The sequence below is a fragment of the Mercurialis annua genome, linkage group LG4, assembly GCF_937616625.2.
Source record: "Mercurialis annua linkage group LG4, ddMerAnnu1.2, whole genome shotgun sequence".
NCBI lineage: Eukaryota > Viridiplantae > Streptophyta > Magnoliopsida > Malpighiales > Euphorbiaceae > Mercurialis > Mercurialis annua.
This window is the reverse complement of record NC_065573.1, coordinates 33,938,652-33,961,906: the sequence shown is the minus strand read 5'-3', so window position 1 is coordinate 33,961,906 and position 23,255 is coordinate 33,938,652. Positions and strand designations below refer to the sequence as shown.

The window sequence follows — 23,255 nt, the reverse complement described above, 5'->3', positions numbered from 1 at the left end:
GCTATTAGAAATACATCCAACATAATCCGCAACTCCAAATCACTCTACAATGTACAAGCACCATATCCCAAATATCGTTTAAGTAAAGAATCCTATAAGGTACAATCTAATCAAATAGAGAACTATAAAAGAACTAAAAAAGATGAGCCTTCTAGCACTCAAGTCCTCTAATCAAATGCGTCATCGTCATCATCAGGGAGAGGCTGAACAGCTGCTTGGAGAAGCTCCTGCTCGTGCAGTTGCTGTTGAACAAAATCCATATGTACTTTTGGAGGAGCAAGAGCAGGACTTCCAACAAAATGAAGGTTAAGATCTCCAGCAAGTTTCCTGGCAAGGTATAAGAAAGGTTTCTCAAAATTATAGTTGCTCTTGGCAGATATTTCATAGTACTGGAGATTCTTCTTCCGGTGAAACGTGACCTGCTTACCCTTTACTTGCCTGTTCTTTACATCAACTTTGTTTCCGCAAAGAACAATGGAAATGTTCTCGCACACTCTGCAGAGATCACGGTACCATGTAGGAACGTTTTTGTAAGTCAAGCGCGCTGTAACATCGAACATTATGATAGCACATTTTCTATGTATGTAGTAACCATCTCTGAGACCACCAATTCTCTCTTTTCCAGCCGTATTCCAACAATAGAATCGAATCTTTCCACAGTTTGTAAAGAAATCAAGTGGATGAACTTTACACCAATAGTTGGTTCATACTTTTTCTCAAACTCCCCTGTCAAATGCCTCTTCACAAATGTTGTCTTTCCAGTGCCGCCATCGCCAACAATAACAACCTTGAAGCTAGGATAATCCACAGTTTGTTGATTCGGTAAAGCCATTGCTTCAATTTCTTTTTTGGGTGGATGTGATGTGAGAAAGAAAAAAGAAGTGGGGAGACGATTTTATATATGGGAGAGATAGCTTGAGGTTGCAGCACCTTAACTTTAAACTGAAGCTAACATTTTCTCTTAATAATATATCTCAAACTAAAAAGACTTAATTGTTTTAAAAATTATTAATTTTAAATTGTTTTGCTATTTTAATACAAAATTTTAATTTTGACAGTTTAAATTATGAGCTATCATTTTTTCCGATTCTAAACACCAAATAATTTTTCGTTAAAAAAATACCGGAATAAACACTATTCCGACATTCACGGGTTCATTATATTTTATGGATTAATGTTATAAAAATTCACCAAGTTCACATATATTTTTTAAAATTTATCATAAATATACATCCAACTTCTTTTTTTTCTTCCAAATACATAAATGTTAATGTGGCATTCATTCATTTTCTTTCAAATCCATACAATTTTGTTTTCCAAATCCATCCACGTCATTAATTCTTCAAAATCCTAATCCAAAATCCTCGTCGTCTATTTCTCACTTCCATACTCCTTCAAAACCCTAACCCAAAATCCAAGAATGGAGGAAACTTTCCCACAGCATATCCTCACCGAAATACTAGTCAGACTTCCGGTCGAGTGTCTCTTCCGCTTCAGGTCCGTATCAAAGTCATGGTGTGCTCTAATCGACGGCCCAATTTTCATCAAAACACATTTGAAAAACTCATTGCAAACTAAATCCACTCTCAGTCTCATTTTAACAGATCCCAATCCCGATTTCCTCTACTGGGCAAGCTTCGATTCTCTCAGCAATGCACTGCAAGGCAATGCTTTAACCTTCCATGAACTTGATTACCCTTTCAAAGGTACTTTTAATGCTAATTCTCCTAATATTAGGATTGTGGGTTCTTGTAATGGCTTGTTATGCTTTGGAAATGCTACTGGGGGGACTTTGTTAATGAACCCATTCACTAGGAAGCACTATGTTTTACCCTATCTGATCATGGATGCTAATGTTAAAGTTAAGGGGAAATCGATTTGGGGTGCTTGGGCTTTTGGATTTGGGTATGATTCTGTTAATGATGATTATAAAGTGGTTAGGTTAGGTCAGTATGCTGGTTTGGTTGAGCCGTACTTTGACACTGAGACTATGGTTTATAGTCATAAATTGAATTCGTGGAAGAACATTCCGGGAATGTCGTATGTTCTCGGAAGTGATCAAAAGATGGGTTTGCTTGTTGGTGATTCTTTGCATTGGCTAGTGGCTCGAAATAAGATTTTGCAAAATCCCGACCTGATTGTTGCTTTTGATCTGGGGGTTGAGAAGTTCAGGGAGGTTCCTGGGCCTGAGCTTGCTGTAGGGGGTCAGAATCCTTTACTCAGTTTAGGAGCTGTAGAGAAATGGCTATCTGTATATGCTATCTACAAAGTTGGTCGTCTTGATATTTGGGCTATGAAGGAATATGGAGTTAAGGGTTCTTGGACTAGAATGTTTTCATTCACACCAAATGTAGTGCCATCTTTGAAATGTACGAGAACATTAGTTTTCTCAAAGAGCGGTGATGAAATTTTACTTGGGCTGCTGGATAAGAATTTACTCTGGTACAGTGTAAAAGAAAAGTCTGTCAAAAAGGTGGAGATTCATACTGTGGTGGATCCCTTTACAGTTGAAGTATTCTCTGGAAGCCTTGTTCCTCTTAATGTTAATGTTAAGAAAGAAACTACTGCGAAGAAGGCTCGGCCACGAAAGGGAAGGAAGAATAGGTAACTGCAATATGCATAAGCTTTTCAAGAGCTTTTTAATATACATTAGTTTAGTGTAGTTGGTTACTATAGCTATTAAATTTGTTACCACTAAAATGCATATATTTGGAGCATACTTCAGGTTTTTGTGTGTAAAAGCAGTACACTGTTCTAATAGATTCTTTAGCTTCTTTAATCTGTTATTGTCGAATTGCATATTATAGTGTTGATTCTGTTGAATTAAGATCAAGATTCAATTTTATCTCGTCGTGCTCATCACGATGCGACAATGTAAGAAATAGTTTTTGCATATTGTGTATAGAAGTGCTTATGATTGGTTATGTTTTTGTTTTTGCAGGGATGAGTTCCTATCAAAGGACTTCAAGTTGATTTTATAAGTAAATTGATCAGACAAGCATTGACTGTAGAGTAGGTGATATGATTTTATTATTCTTCTACTTTTGGCTGCTTTTCCCGGTTTTCAAAATTGATTGCATTGATTGATCATCTTAGGAAACACAGTCAACGTCCATATTTCCATTTGTCTTCATGACTTTGTTTCTCGCAGGCCTGAAATTGGTAGGATGAAGCTGTAGTTGGTCGCATGAAGGAGGGTCAACTTTTTGCATTTTAAAAGCAGTGTTATATTTAAATATCTGTTTTTAAATAGGTATATTCTTACTTTCTTGTTACTTTCATAGGATGTATTAAAAGTAACGGTTAAAAATTGGTATATTCTGTAGCTGGATTTGAACTTTTCTTGTTTCTATTATGTTGCTTTACTCACCTATGCCATTTGGGATATGTATGATTACTCTGGTGTTGGAGTTATACGATATGATATTGGAGGTATGCATTATAGCCTAGAATAGTACTTGATGTTTGCATATTTAGCTACCTGTATATTTTTGTCCAAGTATATGGAAACGGGAATGCTGAAATACAGATACGACAGAACAATATTTGAAAGATTTTACATCTGTCGAAATATTAATCGTATAAAGTTTCCATACAGCTTACGTTTTGGCATGTACCATTGAGTTTTTGTTTCTAAAAGCTCATCACCAATGTGCAAGCTATAGAGGACATAATGGTTGAACTGTGCTATTACTTATAATCACCATCTCTGAAAGCGTTCCTTAGGGTCATTGTCTATTTCAGGTGTAAACTAATCATAAATAATGACATTATCTTTAAATCTAAAAGTTCACAAGGTAATTCTCCTTCTATCTTGTTATTTGAAAAAGAAAAAAATTGGATGAGATTAATGATAATTATGCCTTTGGTTTGAATGAATTTCATAAAATAATGTGGAATTTATTTTTAGATGAATGTAGCTGTGTTTAGTTTATATATTCATTTAGTAACCTTATTTTTTAAGCTTTATATAATTAGTCATATTAGTATGTCAAGTGAATTACTGCATGAATTCATCCGCAAATGAAATGGACTCTACTTTATATTGAACCAAATAAAAGGTAAGAGCATCTATAACATCAACAAACACCTGAGAAATATATTAGAATTTATTTTTTTGTTGCACATTTATTAGATGTTTTTCTCATAGAATTAATGTATTTAAGAGAGTCTTAGTCATGGCTTGATTTGCAATTACAAAAGTACAATAAGTATATTATCTTTCTCCATGAATTCTTTACATGAAAGAATTTTGAGTCAAAACTTTGTACCCTTTAAAGAACATATGCTTGATCTTTTTTCCCAATTACTCTTATGTCATTTTCCACCTATATTTCAACTTGAGTCAATTTCCCATATCACAAGCCAAATCATCTCTCTATATCTTATTTGTTTTTTTTTCTTGTCCTTTAACTTTTCTTTGCAATGCTATAAGATGTAACTTTTATAGTGTATCTTTTCTAACATTATAATAAATATGGAGAGGATCTTTGTATTTGTTTTTGGTATATATTCATAAAAGGTGGTAAAATACGTGTGCATCTTTTATTATATTCACATGCACATGTCCATTTTGTATCTTGGTCTTATTCCAATTTCCAATCCCATTACAAACTGAAAATTCTTAGCTTAAGACACTTCTAAACCCGATTAGGCTAATGTGAGTGGGATCATCTTTTGAAAATTTCCAATCAAGTTAAATTTATTTTATATTTTTTACTTGTAGTTAGCTTCATCTAAACAAAAAAGGAACTAAGTAATTGATGAAATGAAATATAATTTTGGTATTAGGAGCTAATGAGTAAGATTAGAGCACATATAGCATAAATGACTAGAACCTAACTTATAGGCCAAATTATAACTAGTGCAAAAAGAAAAAACTAGCATTAATTTGATTATAAGTTATATTTAAAGGTCACAACATTCAATTTGATTTGTTTATACCAATAGTAATAATCAGGGCAAAGCCAAGTGGAATAGTCGATCTTGATCGTCAATAATCAACGATTATCTTCAACTGTTTTTCTATTCATTTTGATATTATTTTTTAATTTGTTCAATTGTCAGCCTGTCATTCAATTTTTCCATCCATTTTTCAATTTTATTTGGTTCTGAAACCGATAAATACATTTGTATTTTCAATAAAAAAATCGTTTCTTCCAATTAAAACTTACTATGAGAATAAGAAGATTTTTAATTTGTGTTTTCTTTTATATAACATGCAAATATAAAAAAAATGAAAATTGACAAAATATGCATATATTTGGGCCAAAAGTGAAGCCCAACAATAAATATTGTAAATCTGAGCTATTTATGTAAATCTGCGGAAAAAGAAATACAGTTAATGAAAAACAAAAAATTGGTCGATTAGTATTATAGCTAAATCGGCGGCGGCGGGAAAATTATTTACAAAAACAAAACTAACTCGTAAAAACACCCAAAAACAATAATAAACAAAATATAAAAAGTTTTAAAAGAAAAAAGAAAAAGCAATTTAATTGTACGCGTGGCAAAAAGCGCGTGGAATCCGCATATCCCTTTTCTTTTCCACTTTTTCCACTCCTTCACTAATAGCATACCCACCCACTCTTCTGAAAACCCACTCTCCATCCTTAGATGACTACTCGCTCCTCTCTAAATATCTCAATCCAACGGCTATAAAGTAACACGCGCTTACATGAAATATTTCTTGAAATTATCACTCTCCAAACCTAAGGCTCGGCTCCAAGCTTAACGCGGAAGCAAACAATTAAATTTTACTAATTTTTATTTATTGAAATAATTAAATTAGGACAGTGAGTCACTGTTATCTGTCTACCGATCACTCTTCTCTTCTTGTCTGAATTTCTAAAATAATTTCTCTCACTACCGTTTTTAGAGAGAGAAAGTTAGTGTGCTAAGCATTTCTTGGTAAAGAGAAACAAATATTAAACATTTAGTTTTGATCAGTGTGTAATCTTTAAAACGGCAAGTCGTTTTACCTATCTTTCTTGTTTGTCAAAAGAACCCTAAATTCACACTTGTTCAGAGATCATAAATTGGTTACACTCTTCTTCAGGAGCTTCATCTGGGTTTTTGGTAATTATGCCCTTTTTCTTAGCTGAAAGTGAGTAAATTTAGTATTAGTTTTGTATGAGTTCTTGATTGTTGTGCAATTAGCTTGAAAATGGCTTTGTTTTTATGAGGGAGGAGAGGAATTAGCTTTTATTTGTTTGTTTAGGGTTTTAAATTTAGTTTTAATTTGATTAAATATCTTGTTATTATGCTTTGAAGTACTTTTGTTTGTGAAGTTTCTATAATTTGCAGTTTTAGTTGTCTTAAATTCCTCAGCTTTAAAAGAACTTCTATTTTTTTTTTCCTTTTTGTGTTACTTGGTAAACTAAATTTCATTTCTTGGCGTGTAATTGCTTTTAATTTACATTTAAAGTTGAAATTAGTTATACCTTCAGTTACAGGTCGTTTTGAGAACCTTTCAGTAATAAATTGCATCTGTTCATTTTTCTTTTGGTCTTTGACTGTTTGCTTTAATTGTCAGCTATTGATACACTTTTGCTGCCTTGTCAGTAAGGTTGTTATAATGATGTTTTTGTCTGAATTATTGGGTGTTTACTTTTGCAGCATGCAATCTGTTTTCTAGCATTTTTTAATTTGATTGCAGTGCAATGGAATTTTGCAGGATGAAACTTTGAGGCGTTGTTGGCGGTGGTGTGAGTGAATATTTATTTATACATGGCTAGACCTCCTTTTTATTGTGAATAATTAGCAGGAAGGATTTTGGTGTTCTGATATTTAATGCCTGGTAACGAATTGGAAGACGGCATCCACCATCTGTATGAGCTAGACAACTCTTCCCGGAGCCAGCATCTGTCTGAAGTTATTGGTGGCAATTGGCCAGTACTTGACTATAATCAGTGGGTTGGAAAGCCGGCACAGATTGGATCACTACCAAACTTCAGTCTGAAGAACTATAGCTTGCAGCAATTAGGTATTAATAATTTGCACCGCATATACTATCCTCTGGGTGGCCTCCAAATAGTGCATTATAGTTAGTTAAAGGATTTTGATTTTGTGAAACTACGATTACTAATGGCAGTGTGAAGAATCTCATGTTTGTGTAAACTCATGCAAAATTATTTATTTTGGCAGATTCTGCAAAGGTGCATGTTTCTGAGCCTTTCAAAGAACACTATACGCAGTTGACTCTGAGGCCAGAGTATACTAGAAGTTTTAGCTTGAATAATCCGTTGAATGCAAATGAACGTTTGCTTGGGTTTCAGAATTTTCACTCCAAGCAGAACCAGCCAGCAATACTTGGTGAAAGCACCTGCTATGACCAGCAAATTCTGACTTCTAAAGGCTTTCCTATTATTAGATCACAACCTGATAATGAGTGTGCAGACAGTCCCACCTTGACAACAAATTCAGAAAGGTCCGAGATTACTGAAGCTTCTAACGATATTAATTTTCTTAGAGGGCACCAACAATTTGCAAGAGACCAAGAGCTGAGTGCTCCTCAAAATCACTCAATGCAGCAGCCTGGGTTCAATGACATGCAGTTGCTGCAGCAGCACATGATGTTCAAACAGTTGCAAGAATACCAGAGACAGCAACAGCTTCAGAATATAGGCGATTTGAGGCAACAGAACTCATTAAACCAGTTTTCTACTATTTCTCGACAGGCAACCGGCAATCAGTTTTCACCTCTTATTAATGGAACACCCGTTCACGATGCATCAGAAATGTACCGGAACTTGATGCAGCGAGGTGCTTCTCCAGCTCCACAAGGAATACCGAATAAAGTTATATTCTCCCAAGAGCAAGGTCAGGCTTTGCGTTCCATGGGTCGTACACCTCAGCAGCTTGATGTCTCTTTATATGGTACTCCTATTTCTAGCACTAGAGGTATGATGAGTCAGTATCCCCATCTCCAAGGACTACCCCATGATTCTGCAAATTTTTTGGCCAAGGCTAGTGGTCAAGCACAAAAGTCCATGATGCAATCATCTGGCTTTGGCAACTCCTATATTGGGGATCAGCCTGCTGTTCCTGACCTGGTGGGCTTATCTCAAGGAGTTTTGGTATCTAAGCAGGAGCTTCAAATGAAAAATAATTTTGGACAAGTTTCTGTTCAAGGTCTAAACAGTGGGGCTTATCCAGGAAGTCTTCAGGAGGGTAATACTCCACAGGTTGCTACAACAGCGAAGGAATATAGTGGGAGAAATGAACAAGCTGGTTGGCCTGCAATTCAACAAGCAAAACAACTTAGTTATTCTCAGGGTTTGGTCCCTTTGGACCCAATGGAGGCAAAGATTCTGTACAATATGGATGACAACATTTGGGATGCTTTAGGAAGTTGCCCAGATACAAGTGCTGGAGGTTTGAGCAGCACATTGGAACATCCAGACTCATCTTATGCATTCCCTTCTATTCAGAGTGGGACCTGGAGTGCACTTATGCAGTCTGCTGTGGCAGAGGCTTCCAGCAGTGATACTGGGTTACAAGAAGAGTGGAGTGGCTTGACTTTTCAGAACACTGAGCACTCAACCGATAACCAAATTTCAAACTTTGTGGACAGTGAAAAGCAACCTGCAGGTTGCTTTGAAAACAACTTGCAGAGTGCATTGTCCTTTAATTCAAAACCTTTTCCTATAATTACAGAGGCCAGCATGAGTTCTGGCTTCCCCGGCTTTCAGCAATCAGGAATTCAATTATCAGTTGAACAAAGAAAGAATATATGCCAGGATGGCTCTCGCGAACCCATTGAGAATTACAACTCTCAGCATAAATCATCAGTTGAAGGTGGTCATAAGGTTCAAACAATTATTCCTCCAGATAATGCATGGTCTCGACAGATGTTTGAGCAAACACAAAGTGCTGCACAGCATCAGAAAGGATCCTCAAGTGATATTTCTTTGGATAACAGGGGTAGTAAGAACATATCAAAGACCCGACAGCAGATGAATAGTGGCCCTGATGTTTGTGATGACTCTTTTGAAGGCGCCAGTGAAAGACATGAAATGCAGCAGAACTACCAGCAAAGAGAGAATTCTAATGACTGCTCAAGAAGCTCTAGTAGTCACGAGCAAGGGCATGTTGAGCAGTTTAAGATTTTTGGTAACCTTACTCCAACGAGTGTAGATAAGGTGATTGAGCTTCTGATATTTGTTAAGGGTACTTTATATGATCGCTTCTTTCCAATTGTTACTTAGTGACATAATCCGTCTTCTTCACAGGCGCCTTTACCTGATTTTCAAGGAAAGGAGGTACCTTTTATAGGTGATCATGGCTCTAATGCGTCCATTGCTATTCGTAGATCAGCTCTCCCTGGTGACTTAAATGTCACTTATCAGACAAGGTAGTTGGATTGCAAACTTTTTATGAATTGGAAAAATAGAGCACATTGTTAGCCTTTCTAATTTTTTTCAATCAATTATTGTTGCTAATAACTGACAAGTTCCACAGGGCATTCTGTATGCTTACTTTCTATTTTGGAAAGAAATATAGTTCTGAAATCCCATTATTTGAGTTTGAAGCTGTTTATATCTCACATTTATCCATGTGTTTCTTCTGCTTATAGATCTAACAGCATCATTGACTATTATAACCATGGCAGTGAACATATGCTTGAGTTGCTCGACAAGGTTGACCAGTCGAAGGATGGTAGCAGCATAAAACAATCCGTAACCACCAACTCTAATCAATTGGCTGAAGTTCCTGGAGCAGATTTACGTGATACATCTGTTGCTCAACTCTATGCTCAAACTTCTGCTTCCCAAGGTTTTAATTTGAGGTTGGCTCCTCCGTCTCAAAAGTTTACCTCAAATAGCTCTTTTGTTCCTCAAGGTTTCCCACAGTCTATAAACAATGTGAATTCCAGACAAGTCAACCCGGAGTCAGGGGAGAGAAATCAGGCTTGGTTAACTCCATCTTCATTTCAGACTTCACCTCCTTCACATGACCTGGCTCAGAGAGCACATTGGGATAATAAAACTAGTACTGTGGGACAAACAAGCTTTTCTCCATATATGAATATGCAGGGAAACTCTGTTGTGCCGTCATCACCAACTATTTCACTCACAAGAAGTCAACTTCTAATGCATCCCATACCCAATGTACCTGTTACTTCTCAGTCATCGCTAGCAGCCTTACCTGGTGCTACCACTGGATTTCCACCTTTTAATCAAGCCGCATTGCAAGTTACTTCTCAACAAATGCACCACAATGCTGAAAGTCAGAAGTCTCCAGTGTCGGATACTTCACCCAAATCTCAGCCTTTAAACATGTTAGGCTTGTCTCAACAGGGTGAGAATTCAACAAGGTCATATAATGTATGGAGAAATGTGCCAACCCAGAGACAGCCTTTTGGTATAGATCCTACAAATACTATAAGCACTTCACAGGCTCCACATGGGTCTTACTATCAGAATTCCATAAAAGATGGATATAAATCATCGGAAGCTGGTACATCTTCTACTTTGCAGGGCTTCGTCCAAAGGGAAGAGCATCTTGGAAAAGAAATGTTGCAACAGCAAATATCATCTAAGGCACTTGACACTCGTCAGTTAGATGGTGCATCTCAAGGGCAAGAACCAATTTTAGATTCTCTGCAGCAGGAGCAGGACCATAATCAAGCAAGGGATAGCAGTAACATGGCTCAAGCTTTTTCTGGAACAAATCGCGACTTTTTCAGCCATTCACATAATGGCCGTCAGAACTACTCTCTTCTGCACCAAATGCAAGCCATGAATAATGACAGAGATGGTGCTTTGGACGTTCAACGGTCTACAGATTTTGGGGGACAGCAGTTGCATGATAATATTTCAGGGTTCAGAAGCTCTATCGACGGTAGATCAAATTCAACTTCAGTACCTAATTCTTTTCCACCTGGGGATGGTCAAATGGTAAGCCTCCAGGCAGAAGCAAGGGAGGGCCTAACTGCAAAAGCTTCTTCACAAACTGCTCTTCAATCCAGACCTTCTCAGGAGATGGCCAGATTTGATTATAATGGCTCTCATGCTCAATCTAGCAGCAGCAATATGCTCTCTACTCATACAGAACATGGCCATGTTAATCTGCAAATGGCACACTCCTGGTTTAAGCAGTATGGGGCTCTTAGAAATGGACAAATTGCATCAACATTTGATGCTAGGCTTGCCTCAGCTGCCGCACTACAATTATCATCTCAGGGAAATCATTCTCCGGATTTGCATCTTGACACCCCTTTGGAAAGGGTAGATGTTGGTCAAGGTGGCAGGATTTGGCCGAGCACAGCAGCTGCCTTGGTAGCAAGTCAGCAGCTTTCCTCCCAATATGTATTGCCTTCAGAAGTTGCCAATCAAGCGGCTTTTATGAGACCAAATAAGCGTAAAATTATGACATTTGACCTTCTACCTTGGCACAAAGAAGTGAGTCAAGATTCCATAAGGCTTCAAAATATCAGGTGCTTCCGATATTCATTTATGATTGTCTAGTACGTAGATTGATGTATCAATTCCTTTTACCCTTTGCTCTCGAGATAACCATGTATTGTTTTTGCAGTGTGGCAGAACAAGACTGGGCACAAGCCACAAACCGTCTGACTGAGAAGGTGCGTTCTACTTTAAAAGCACTGTGGAATTAATATCTCTCTGTCAACTGTTTGTAATTCCTTTCTACTCAATGTGCAGGTAGAAGATGGAGCTGAAATTATTCAGAATCTACAACCAATGCACCGGTCAAAGAGAAGGCTTATATTGACAACACAGCTTATGCAGCAATTGTTTCGGCCTGCAGTTGCACCATATTCTATTTTGTCTGCAGACTCTGCGTCCAATTATGGCACCATATTGTACTTCATTTCTAGATTATCTCTGGGGGATACATGTAGCCTTGCTAATCGCATGAGAAATGATCTAAAGCTTGTAAGCAACCGTAACATGTAAGTGTATCTTACTTCCTTTATGTCTTCTAAGGAACTAGGTTCGGCAACAAACAAAAAGAGTTATTGCTGCGAGTTTTTGTTCATAAAAAACTTACTAGATTTCAATTGTGTGTCTAGGAATTCTGAGAAGCTCAAAATTCCCGAAAAAATTGGTGACGAGCAGTTTGTGGGAATTGTCGAAGAGTTTATTGATAGAACGCAGAAAATGGATAATGCTTTTCAAAGGTATGAACAAGTTGTGCCTGTAATAAGACCATTTTGACAATAGGAACAGGAGGTTGTAACAATTAAAGCAGTTCCCCTAAATTTGTGTACTCTCTGATACTGCAGATTGGACAAGTCAGCATCAGTGGTAGACATAAGAGCAGAGTTTCAGGAGCTAGAAAGGTTTTCTGTCATCAACCGATTTGCCAAGTTCCATGTTCGGGGACAGTTGAACGCCTCCGGAACCGCATCACCCTCTTCGGCTCCAAAACCGATTCCCCAAAGGCACGTTATGGCATTTCCAATGCCATGTTATCTACCGGAGGGGGTACAATGTCTTTCACTATGAGTCGAACTACTTACAGAAAACTGAATCGGTGAATCCTCTTTTTATCTGCAACGTGCATATCGTTCTGTCACTTTTGCGGTCCTGCTAACTTTTTCATTAACTCGAAACACCCCAATGCAAGAAAGAAGAGTAATGCTAAATGGAAAGCTGGACAGATCAAACTCGAAGTAACAAGGCCGCATATTAGTTTTGAAATTACGGCCGAATTGTTGTCATTTTTGAGAAAGTATATATTGTTTTGTTGTATATGTTAATGAAAAATTTCCAAGGAGAATAGGGAAGTTTTCAAATGTAACTTTTTATAGAGCAAGAGGATCAAATCAGTAGTTGTGGATGTTCTGTAGTGGTTGTTACATAAAAATAGTTGAATCAATGTAGCTTTTACATATTATTATTTCTGTGGCTTCCATTGTCTCTCTCTCTCTTTTCTTATACCTCTTTTTCAGGTCTTTCTTTATTGTAAAAAGCTGGAAGACCATTTTAATTGCGTTTTGGACCTTTCTATAAAAAGATCTGCTGTCATTGGATGGGAAGCAGCAAAAAGATGTTTTTGCTGAAAAGGACTTGGTATGACATACTATTGTTTGTTGTAGTAATGGAAAAGTACAAGGTATGAGATTTTGTTTTGACTTGAAAAGGTGACGATGATGGAGTAAAGGACAAGTGATGATTGGCTGGATTTCTAACTAGTGAAAATTGACTGAAACTGCAGGGACACGTCAGGAGTTTTCTTTGTCTTGATACCAACTTTGGTTCCACTGTGTCAGCATCAGAATGTGATCCTGAGTGAAGGTATGTCAATAAAGAATAAGAGAACAAAAACTGGTCAATCTTATATACTATTATTTAATAGATCAGCTTTTGTGGGGTTATTCTAAACATTTAGATTTGTTGGTCTGGTCCTCTATTGGAGCATTCTCTCTAGCTGACAATATTTGGTGGGGTGTGTGTGTGTTCTTGTTTCAGACATGCAAACATTCTTCAATTTAAATTAAACAAAATAACCTTTCTATCATTATCTCAATATTATTAATTTGTGTACATTTATACCATCATCACTTCACATGGAGCTAATAGTATCTTTTCTTTATCTCCTGATGGCAGCAATTGGGTCCCAGAAAATCTTCTACTGGCCTGGTGCCCAGTGAAAGGGTAATCTTCTTTTTGTTTGCTTTTAATGTTGTATTTAAGTTATATTCTCGGATAGTGCACTTATCTTGTGGTCCAAGAAAGAAACTTTTGTTTTTGTATTTAGGTTTGGAAAAACATGCATGATGCATATGCCCTCAAAATCTTATCAGTCTAAATTTTCAAGCTAGAAGATATATTCAGAATAAAAGTTTAGATACATTTCATATTAATACATAATTAAAAACGGAAGTGTGCAATTGCCATATGCTTAGGCACTGAAAATCTCGCCCACATTAGCATACTTCAAGAGCCTAAAACAAGCACTAACATATAACATATGTTGTCAATGAAGAGAGATTTTGTACTTTGAAACAACCACTAGAGGTTTAATGTAATAATCACTTGAAAACTTAGTACTAATATATGTGATTTTTCTGATAAACTAATCGTTAGAAACAAAAGTATTTGTCAATAGTTTTTTTAATGTAATAATTATTTGAGACATTAAAGAAAGCTTCTTGTAGGTGATATTACACATAGTTACAACCTACAAGCAGTTACGAGCGAGCCATATAAACAGGCTTAACCATTGAAAAATATTCTAACTTTTTCGACTTTTTTTTATTTATGGCTCAAACTTTCAGAATGGTCAGTTTTAGTTTATTTCTCAATTTACAGCTTCATTTGTAGCCATTTGTTTAAATTGAAGTGGGAAAAATCAAATATATCCCTCATGTTCGGAATCCTCAATGGTAAAAAGGCAAATTTGAACAACATGAAACAAAATAAAGAGTATATTTTTTCCTACTCTCATTTGGATATATGACTACAATTGAAACTAAAAATTAAAAGATGAGTTAAAATTGACGATTTTGAAAGTTTGAAGTATAAACAAAAAATGTCGAAAAGGTAGGTATTTTTGGACGAATAAACCTAAATTCCTGAACTTCATATTGTTTAGTTTACAATTTCTTTTTAAATGTCATTCAACTCCTTTTAAAATTGGTTAGGTCCTTTTTTATTAATATAATTAATAATGATCAAATATTAATAAATTAATTTACATATACAAAATTCCAAAAATATATATAGTAAGAGATAATGTATCTTACAATTTAATCATTTGAATAGACAATAATTTAGTATTATTTCTTTTCAAAAATATATTAAAATTCAAATCAATTTTTTAAAAAATTATAATAAGTGAACCTAAATTATATTTTTGTTGGTTTGATTTGATGAAGACGAGCACAAAAACGTTGAGAAAGTTGTGTTTTTCATTTTCAAAATGTTTTGAAAATTGAAACTGTTGAAAATTCATATGAAAGATTTCATACTGTTTCAGTGAAATAATAAAAAAAAAATTAATATTAAATAAAAAATATAAAAATTACCCACAAATAAATAATCTAATCAAATATCCACAAATTTTATTATTCATCTTACATGTAATAAAGCTCATCTTCTTAATTTTACTGTAATTTATTATATTGTTATGGTATTTGTAAGACTTTAAAATATTAATTTCAATTATAACTATAAAATATATAGATAATTTATTGTTTTCTATAAATGTAAAATTTTAAGCATATTTAAATGACTTATTTCACTAATTGTTGTACTATATAAATAAAAATTAATATTTTAAAATATTTTTATATTTTAATTATTTATATGTTTTTTCTACGTCTTGTGTTCTGTAATCTGAAAAGTGGCGTTTCGCAGTGTCCATTTATGTTGTTTCTACTTCCCATTAATTTTTATTTTATGCTACTTGTTATACGTATTAAAGTTTTCTACTCTTTCCGTTTTTATTTATTTGGACATCTAACCAATTTCATTTGTCTATTTAAAAGTTTAAGATACTTTTAACTATTTATCTTACAAATTTACCCCTTCCTCATAGATGACTATATGTAATGAGAATCAAAGCATTAATGATGAAATAATGACTAATTATTAAGATCATATTAGTTTTTACTTCCTATAATTAAGATAAAAGGAGCATTTTTTTAATTTGTTGCTACACTTTAATCATTATTTCATCATTAAAAGGAGCATCTTATTTAACGTATACAGTTAGAGCATTTTTTTTTATGGTATCCGACAGGTGGCAGAAAAAAAACCTTGGGTCATATTGTCTTTTATTAGGCTTCACTTATGCATAATGGGCTTTGCTCCTATCCACTTTAGCTTTCAATTTAGCCCTCAACAATTGCTGGTAAAGCCTACAACAACTAATAGTAAATCTAGCCCATCGAATTGATGTCAGCCTAGTTTATTAAACCTAAATCACATGCGGTTTCACTAATGGTGTGGTGGGAGCTATTTCTCATTAAGCGGAGGTTTTGAGTTTAAGCTCCCACACTCAAATTTTAAAAGGATTTGTTTGGTTCAGTTGTTTTTGGTAGCTAGTAGCTATTGATGATGACGGTTAGCTGTTGTTTGTTAGTAGCTGATAGCTGATAGACCGTGTGTTTGGTGGGATTTGATTAACAGTTAATGTTTATACAACGATATCCATAAAATAAGTCAATTATATTATAACATTTCAGTAAAATGATAGCAAATCGCAATACCAACATTAAAATTTGAACACATTTTTTACATATTTTTTTACAATATTGCGATTATTTTAGTGAGATATTATACTTATAATGTGATTGAGTTAATCTTCGAATAGCGTGTTTGACTTAATCTATGATTTTTTTATGTTATAAAAAAAATTATATTGTATAAGAAAAAATTTAAATTATTTGATAAATTTAGAAATTAATAAATTACATCTACTATAACAAAATAATTTTAATTATATAAATTTTAAATGATTTGGTCATTTATTTCTAAATAAAATAAGTATATTATTCTAAAATTAAATAATTTTATATATTATAAAAATAATATATTTTAGCATACATGATCTTGTTTAAATTATTAATAAACGCTCACGAGTTTAATTTTTTTTTCTAGCGGAACTTGTTATATCAGCTAATATTGTTATATTTTCTTACCAAATACCTAGATAGCTTAAGAGTCATAAAGGTCATATTTGTTCACCAAAAAAATTGAACCAAACAGCCACTTTGTGATTTTTTCTTTAAAAAAATTATGATAAAATATATAGAAAAAGACACGTGATGAAAAAATAATGACAAAAAAACTACTACAAAAGAAGATATAAATATGTTTAAAAAAAATTAAAGGTTATTTTCTTTTGAAACTATTTTTTAGAAAGATATGTTTAAAAAGAAATGTTTTATATATATGTGCGTGCGTGTGTGTGAATTTGGTATATTAAAGTTCCTCACAAAACTATATAAACTTGATTTGTTTCTATAAATGATAATTAAATTAACTCAACCACTAAAAATGAAAGGCAAAATGGGAAAAACGTTAGTTCAATGTAAAATCATTTTTCTTTTTTAAGCCTTTGTAGGTAAATTGTGAAGTGTGTTCGGTAATAATGATATTTAAGATAAAAAGGAAAAGAACCGTTTGGATTAAAATCAAGTGAGCTCTCAACATTCGGAAAAATTTATATATGCTTCTAGCGTCTGAAAAAAATACACTACCAATCTCTTCAATTTAACTCTGTCTCATTGCTTTTCAGACTTTATTAGTGTGATTTTACATGGTTAAGGAAAAAAGGTCATCTATTTCTTTAAAGTTTAGAGCCAGGATCAAGTGAGAACTCAACGTTGGAAAAAATTCAATAATACCCTAACATCTGAAAAAACATGAACAATCAAACTCTTTAATTTGACACTGTCTTACTGCTTCTCGAACTCTATTAGTGTGATTCTACATTACCGTCAAATTGATCCTCTGCAGCGAGTGTCTTTTCTTCAGTAATAATTCGTCGTTGCAAAGTCTTTTCATTATAAAACCGGGTTGAATCAATAGAGCATCCTTCTCCAACAATGGATCAAGAATTTCATTTCATTAATCGTATATTATTTGATAAAACCTACAACAACAGAGACAAAGAAAAAGCAACGTTTGGCGAGGTGGAAGGCGTCAGATGCAAGAGATGGAACGAGAAATAGAAAGGTATACAATCTTTATCCTTTGGGTTGTTAGAAAAAGGCCGCAAACAACTCACTCAATAATTCATATTTTAAATCATAATTCGTATTTAAATCATAATGCTTTTAAATTCATTTGATTCGTTATCATCTAACCTGAATTATTATGGTCTAACAAAACAAAAAGAAAAACATAATTAAATGCATATCATTCCCCACATGGTTCAATACTATAGACAAACTAATATGGCAATCAATTTAAGATTGATTAAAACACTAGATTAATTCCATTAACACGAAAACAACAAGCAGACAATGTCCAAGCCAAAAGCTACTAAATATCGATCTACAGCATCAAAGAAAAAGCAGCTTCATTAATGGCTAATCTCCATATTTTAGTCATACCTTATCCAGCACAAGGCCATGTCATCCCTCTCATGATGCTTTCTCAATACTTGGCTAAAAATGGCTTCAGAATCACATTTGAAAGCACACAGTTCAGTCATCAGCTGATCAACGGCGCATCAAATGGCTGTTCCGGTGAGCTGATTCGTCTTGTTTCCGTTTCGATTAGAATTGACAATTCAGTGAGTTTAGTTTTTTTTATTGTCATAGGCTAAATCATGAAAAGAAATGTGAATATATACAATGAAGAAAGTAACTTGGTTGATTTGGTTTTGACTAAATTGTTTATAACTTTTACCTCTAAGATTATACTTTTATCAGTTATTTTGTTGTGTCAAACTGTCAATTAGTTTCTCAAAATTAATAAGTTTAACTATTACTTTGACCCGTCCTGAGTAAGTAATTGAAGATGTTTTCTTTCAGGAACCCCAACAAAAGAGCAGATAATAAGGATTTCACCAGAAATGCCTGCCATGAATACTGCCAAGTTTGTCTGGGCCAATCTCGGAAACAAGGAAGCCCAGAAAACTATATTTGGCCTAATTATTAATAACAACAAAACTATAAACCTGGCAGAATGGCTACTCTGCAACACAGCTTATGAACTGGAACCTGAAGCATTTAACTTGGCTCCGGAGATACTTCCAATCCGCCCACTTTCCGCAATCAAGAAACACAAAAATTCTTCAGGAAACTTCTGGCCTGAAGATTCAACTTGTCTGAATTGGCTTGATCAGCATCCGCCGCAATCTGTCATCTACGTAGCGTTTGGAAGCTTGACAGTTTTTAGTCCAACCTAGTTCCAAGAATTGGCTTTAGGATTGGAATTATCTGACAGACCATTCCTTTGGGTAGTAAGATCAGATACAATCCGCAAGGAAAATTCCGCCTTCCTCGAAGAATTCAAATGCAGAGTAGGCGGTCGCCGTAAGATTGTAAGCTGGGCCCCCTCAGCAGAAGGTTCTGGCTCATGATTCCATTTCTTGTTTTGTGAGTCATTGTGGCTGAAACTCAACATTGGAAGGTGTCAGCAATGGTGTCACTTTCTTGTGCTGGCCTTATTTTGCTGATCAGTTCTTTAACCAGAGCTATACTTGTGATATTTGGAAGATTGATTTAGTATTTAACAGAGATGAAAATGGAATGATTACTCGAGACGATATCAGGAATAAACTGAAGAATCTGATGGATAATGCGGAGTTCAGAATAAGAGCTTCGAATCTTAGAGAAATTGTGATAAATAGCGTTAAAGAAAATGGTAGGTCTTACCAAAATCTTGAGAAGTTTGTTGAATGGTTGAAAGAATAGCTAACTCTAATTTTAATTTCTTTTATAATTGATCATCTTTATGTCAAATAAATTATTAAATGAATTTATCTGCAAATTAAATGTTCTTTACAGTAGAAATTGAACCAAGCAAAGGATTAGTGATTTTTCATCCTGAAAATTTGTAATGTGCATCTATCGGAATTCAGAAACTTGTTATGGCAGAAGAGTTTACAAATAATGACGTGCAACTATTAAAAAGGCAGCAGCAGTCCATTCTTATTCTTAGATGGGAAATTTAGGTATTTACCTAAAAAATAAAAATATTTGCACTTTTTACCTCAACAAGGAAAAGTTACAAAAAATACCTCACCTTTTTTTTATATTTATGTTTTTACTCTCGGAATTAAATAATTATAATTTTACTCCATTATCATAAAAGCAGCAGTTACATTATCATCTCAGTATCATAATATTTTTTTAAAAATTATTTTTCGTACGTTATCATACTATTATCATTAACTCTATCATACTATTATCATAACTTATCTTTATAAAAAGCAACAGTTACATTATCATATCGTTATCACTGCAGTGTTATGATAACGATATGATAATATAGTGATACTGATACGATAATCAGACATTGTTTATCATAATAGTATCATAAATATTATCATAACATTATCATATAGGTACCATAAATATTATCATCTCGGTATCATATGATAATGCTATGATAACGACATGATAATGTCATGATAACAATATGATAATCAAATATTATTTTCTATAAACAATATTTTTTTCCTGCAATATTATGATAACTACATGATAATACAGTGATACTCATATGATAATCAGAAACAGTTTTTTTTTTTTAGAAAAACATTTTTCTCTGCAGTGTTATGATAATGATATGATAACGTCATAGTGATAACGATATGATAACCAGGAGCTGTTTTCTGCAGAAAATCGTTTTTTCTGCAGAAAATTGTTTTCTTTCATCATAAAATCGTTTTTAATGCAGATTTTCAGATCTTAAACTGAAAAAATTCAAGAACAATTTTTTTAGATCTGAGAGTTAAAATAAATCGTAATAATCACCACGAGTTAAGAAAAAAATCGCTAAAATGTGGAAGAACGGCAAATCAACGGCGACGTGAAAACAAAGCGAAGGCGGGACGAAGGCGGAGCAACGGCGGATCGTTGAAGGAACGACGGCGGCGTGATAAAGAATAAAAAATAAACGAAAAAAAAAAAAGAAAAAATAGAGAAGAAGACAAATGGAGAAGAAGAAAAAGAAGAAGAAGAAGAAGAAGAAGAAGAAGAAAGAGAAAAAAAAAAGAGAGAGAGAGAGAGAGAGAGAGAGAGAGAGAGAGAGAGAAAGAAAGAGAAAGAAAGAGTAGAAAATCTGAGAAAAAAAGGGAGATACTCATGTTAGAGTAAAAATAAAATGGTTAGAGTAAAAAATAATAAAAAATAAGTATTATTATAATAAAAAAAGACTTTAGAGTAAAAAAATAAAAGTGCTAAAAAGATGAGGTATTTTCTCTATCTTTTCCTTGTTGAGGTATAATTTACTATTATTTTAGAACATAGAGTATTTTTTCTAATTTTCTCTTCTTAGATTTGGAAATGGGCTGGACTTGTATGCTTTGTTTAGATTGGGCTTGCTCATTGTGTGTGAATGAAGACCTACGCACGTGTTAGCATAAATTTGTAGAGTCATACATAATGGATAATTGATACCGAGAGTCACTGAACTTTCATTTTTTTTTAATTCAGTCACTAAATTTTAAAATTTTTTTATCACTAAACTTTCATTTTATTTTTTATGGTAAAAAATACTTAACTGGCAGCCAAAATTTGACATGCGGCAGCCGAATTTTACTAGTTTTACTTTGAAATATTTATCAAATATACATGCTTTTATTTTAAAAATGATTTTGTAGGCCAAATTATGCATACATATAAAGTTTTTTAGTAAAAAAAGAATAAATTCCGGCTACCACCTAAATAACTTTGGCCAGAGAAAACTAAAATGCTGTTAAAAAAAAGAGAAAACTAAAATGAAATAAAATAAATTTAGTGAAAGAAAATAAATTAAAATCCAGTGACTAAAATAAACAAAGTTGAAAGTTCAGTAATCTTTAATTAAAATTAATTACTCTATAAATAACGGAATTATATTCTACTTCGTATCTTCATTATGCTGATTTTATTAATTCTAGGTGAAATCTATCGTGAGGTTTCTAATTATTTTTCTTATTTCGTTCTTAAGCATTTCTATTTTTATTTTGATCCTTTTATTTTTATAAATAATTTTACAATTTTTTTATATTTTTAACTTGATCTGTGCACTTTTAAAAAAAATTAATTTTGTCCATGTATTAACAAAGATTCTGTCCTACTTTTTATTAACATGAAAATTTTTATAAAATTATTTTCGAAAATAAATGAAACAAGTAAAAAAATAAAAACATGTAAAGACAAAATAAATATAAAATAAAATAAATGGTACAAACATCTTAGACAGAGTTTGTCGAAATTCTACTTATACTTTAACTATTTAATACTATAAATTAGTTAACACGATAATTTCAAAATTAACATTATACCTTTACAGTGAAAGACAAAAAATTTATTTTTCTACTATAGTATAATACTTATACAGCTACAAAATTAAAGTTAAAAATATACTCATTCTATTCCAATTAAATTATTTATAATTTATTTAATTTTTATCCATTTAATAATATTTTATATTGCCTCATTTAGCGAGTATTAAATATTTAAGTAGGTAAAAAATTAGTGATTATTTTTAAATAAAAAATAATTATAAAAAGTTATAATATTGATTGTATTTTTTATTAAACTATATGATAATAAAAAGGTAATAATTCTATTGAAACAAAAAAGTATTATTTAAATATAAAATTTATATTCAAACTTTTTATTTCATTGCAGTTCAACAAATAAAATCAATGTCAAATGTTTATATTAATTTATATACATATAAATTAATTTTGCGCTAATAAAAATTCAAAATTTTTCATATATTTGTCAATTTCATTTTTGATATATTTATTAAAAGAATAATTATTATATCAAAATTTATAAGTATTTTAATTAAATTAAACCAACTTAAATTCTGTTGATATTTAGACTTTTTGTTTGTGTTTTTACATTTCTCGAGTGAATTAAAGAATAAATATAAACAAATTAGTAAATAAACAGAAGTTTTATAATTACATTTTTTTATCAAAGCGATAAACAATATATAGTCTGGAAAGAGTAATTTAGTACTCCCTCCGGTCCATAATATTTGTCGTATTTGACTTTGACACAAAAACTAAAAAAATAATTAATATGTCTTAATTTGTAAACACTTTTACTAAATTAACTCTACATTGAAATTTATTTATATTTATGATTACCATTTTCATTTATTTATTGTATTCTTTTAATAAATTAATGGGGGGTAAATATGGAAAAATAACAATTAATGCTCTCTTGATATTACAACATGACAAATATTATGGACCAAAAAAAATTCTCAAACGCGACAAATATTATGGACCGGAGGGAGTACGATTTAAATTAAAATAATGAATAATTATAAAGATTATTTTTAACATCCTCTTACCCTTAATCCTCCAGTTTAGAAAGAAATATGATCACATGGGGTTAATTAAAGTGACACATGTCACACATGCATATAAGAGGTAGCTTGAAAAGTAAGGCTAAACAACATGTGTGATAACACATCCCAAAATCCAGATGATATGGTAGTAGTGATTAGTATTAAATAATTAAGTTAAAATATTTAATTAGTGAAAAAGATGAGCAATTGATTTAATAATTTAGGCAGAGAAGAGTGGTGCTGCCAATGGATCAGATCCATGCAGGGAATGTGCAGAACATGCTGTACATTTCATGCTGCTTCACTGTC

General features: G+C 33.0%; 2 protein-coding genes, 1 long non-coding RNA gene and 2 pseudogenes across 6 annotated transcripts; 4 read left to right on the top strand and 1 right to left on the bottom strand.

Moving 5' to 3' along the window:
- Positions 1 to 38: 38 nt before the first annotated feature.
- Positions 39 to 846, bottom strand: LOC126678961 (GTP-binding nuclear protein Ran-B1-like; annotated as a pseudogene).
- Positions 847 to 1,295: 449 nt separating this feature from the next.
- Positions 1,296 to 3,442, top strand: LOC126679608 (F-box protein CPR1-like). The gene is made up of 3 exons (XM_050374679.2): positions 1,296 to 2,604; positions 2,942 to 3,016; positions 3,152 to 3,442. The coding sequence occupies exons 1-2, from the start codon at positions 1,421 to 1,423 to the stop codon at positions 2,979 to 2,981; spliced, it is 1,224 nt and encodes a 407-aa protein (XP_050230636.1). The 5' UTR covers positions 1,296 to 1,420; the 3' UTR covers positions 2,982 to 3,016; positions 3,152 to 3,442.
- Positions 3,443 to 5,794: 2,352 nt separating this feature from the next.
- Positions 5,795 to 12,867, top strand: LOC126676586 (uncharacterized). 4 transcript variants are annotated; one of them, XM_050370818.2, is made up of 9 exons: positions 5,795 to 6,078; positions 6,677 to 6,985; positions 7,147 to 9,143; positions 9,234 to 9,355; positions 9,614 to 11,440; positions 11,539 to 11,587; positions 11,667 to 11,917; positions 12,038 to 12,145; positions 12,251 to 12,867. In XM_050370818.2, exons 2-9 carry the CDS (start codon positions 6,793 to 6,795, stop codon positions 12,471 to 12,473), a joined length of 4,770 nt encoding a protein of 1,589 aa, XP_050226775.1. In that variant the 5' UTR covers positions 5,795 to 6,078; positions 6,677 to 6,792; the 3' UTR covers positions 12,474 to 12,867. The 4 variants fall into 4 exon arrangements, with proteins under 4 accessions (XP_050226775.1, XP_050226778.1, XP_050226777.1 ...); XM_050370821.2 differs by having other exon boundaries at positions 6,659 to 6,985; XM_050370820.2 differs by having other exon boundaries at positions 5,795 to 6,106.
- Positions 12,868 to 13,090: 223 nt separating this feature from the next.
- LOC126676587 (uncharacterized) lies at positions 13,091 to 13,794 on the top strand. Its single transcript, XR_007640359.2, has 2 exons — positions 13,091 to 13,265; positions 13,578 to 13,794. It is a non-coding gene; the product is annotated as an uncharacterized LOC126676587 (long non-coding RNA).
- Positions 13,795 to 17,931: 4,137 nt separating this feature from the next.
- LOC126679150 (UDP-glycosyltransferase 83A1-like) lies at positions 17,932 to 19,427 on the top strand (annotated as a pseudogene).
- The last annotated feature ends 3,828 nt before the right edge of the window (positions 19,428 to 23,255 follow it).

Bases quoted from the DNA above. Each gene is read 5' to 3' on its own strand.
- LOC126679608 (XM_050374679.2), top strand. From the start codon at position 1,421: ATGGAGGAAACTTTCCCACAGCATATCCTCACCGAAATACTAGTCAGA. The intron at 2,605-2,941 runs GTAACTGCAATA...TTGTTTTTGCAG, and splicing joins CGAAAGGGAAGGAAGAATAG to GGATGAGTTCCTATCAAAGG.
- LOC126676586 (XM_050370818.2), top strand. From the start codon at position 6,793: ATGCCTGGTAACGAATTGGAAGACGGCATCCACCATCTGTATGAGCTA. The intron at 11,588-11,666 runs GTGCGTTCTACT...CTCAATGTGCAG, and splicing joins CAAACCGTCTGACTGAGAAG to GTAGAAGATGGAGCTGAAAT. The intron at 11,918-12,037 runs GTAAGTGTATCT...TTGTGTGTCTAG, and splicing joins CTTGTAAGCAACCGTAACAT to GAATTCTGAGAAGCTCAAAA.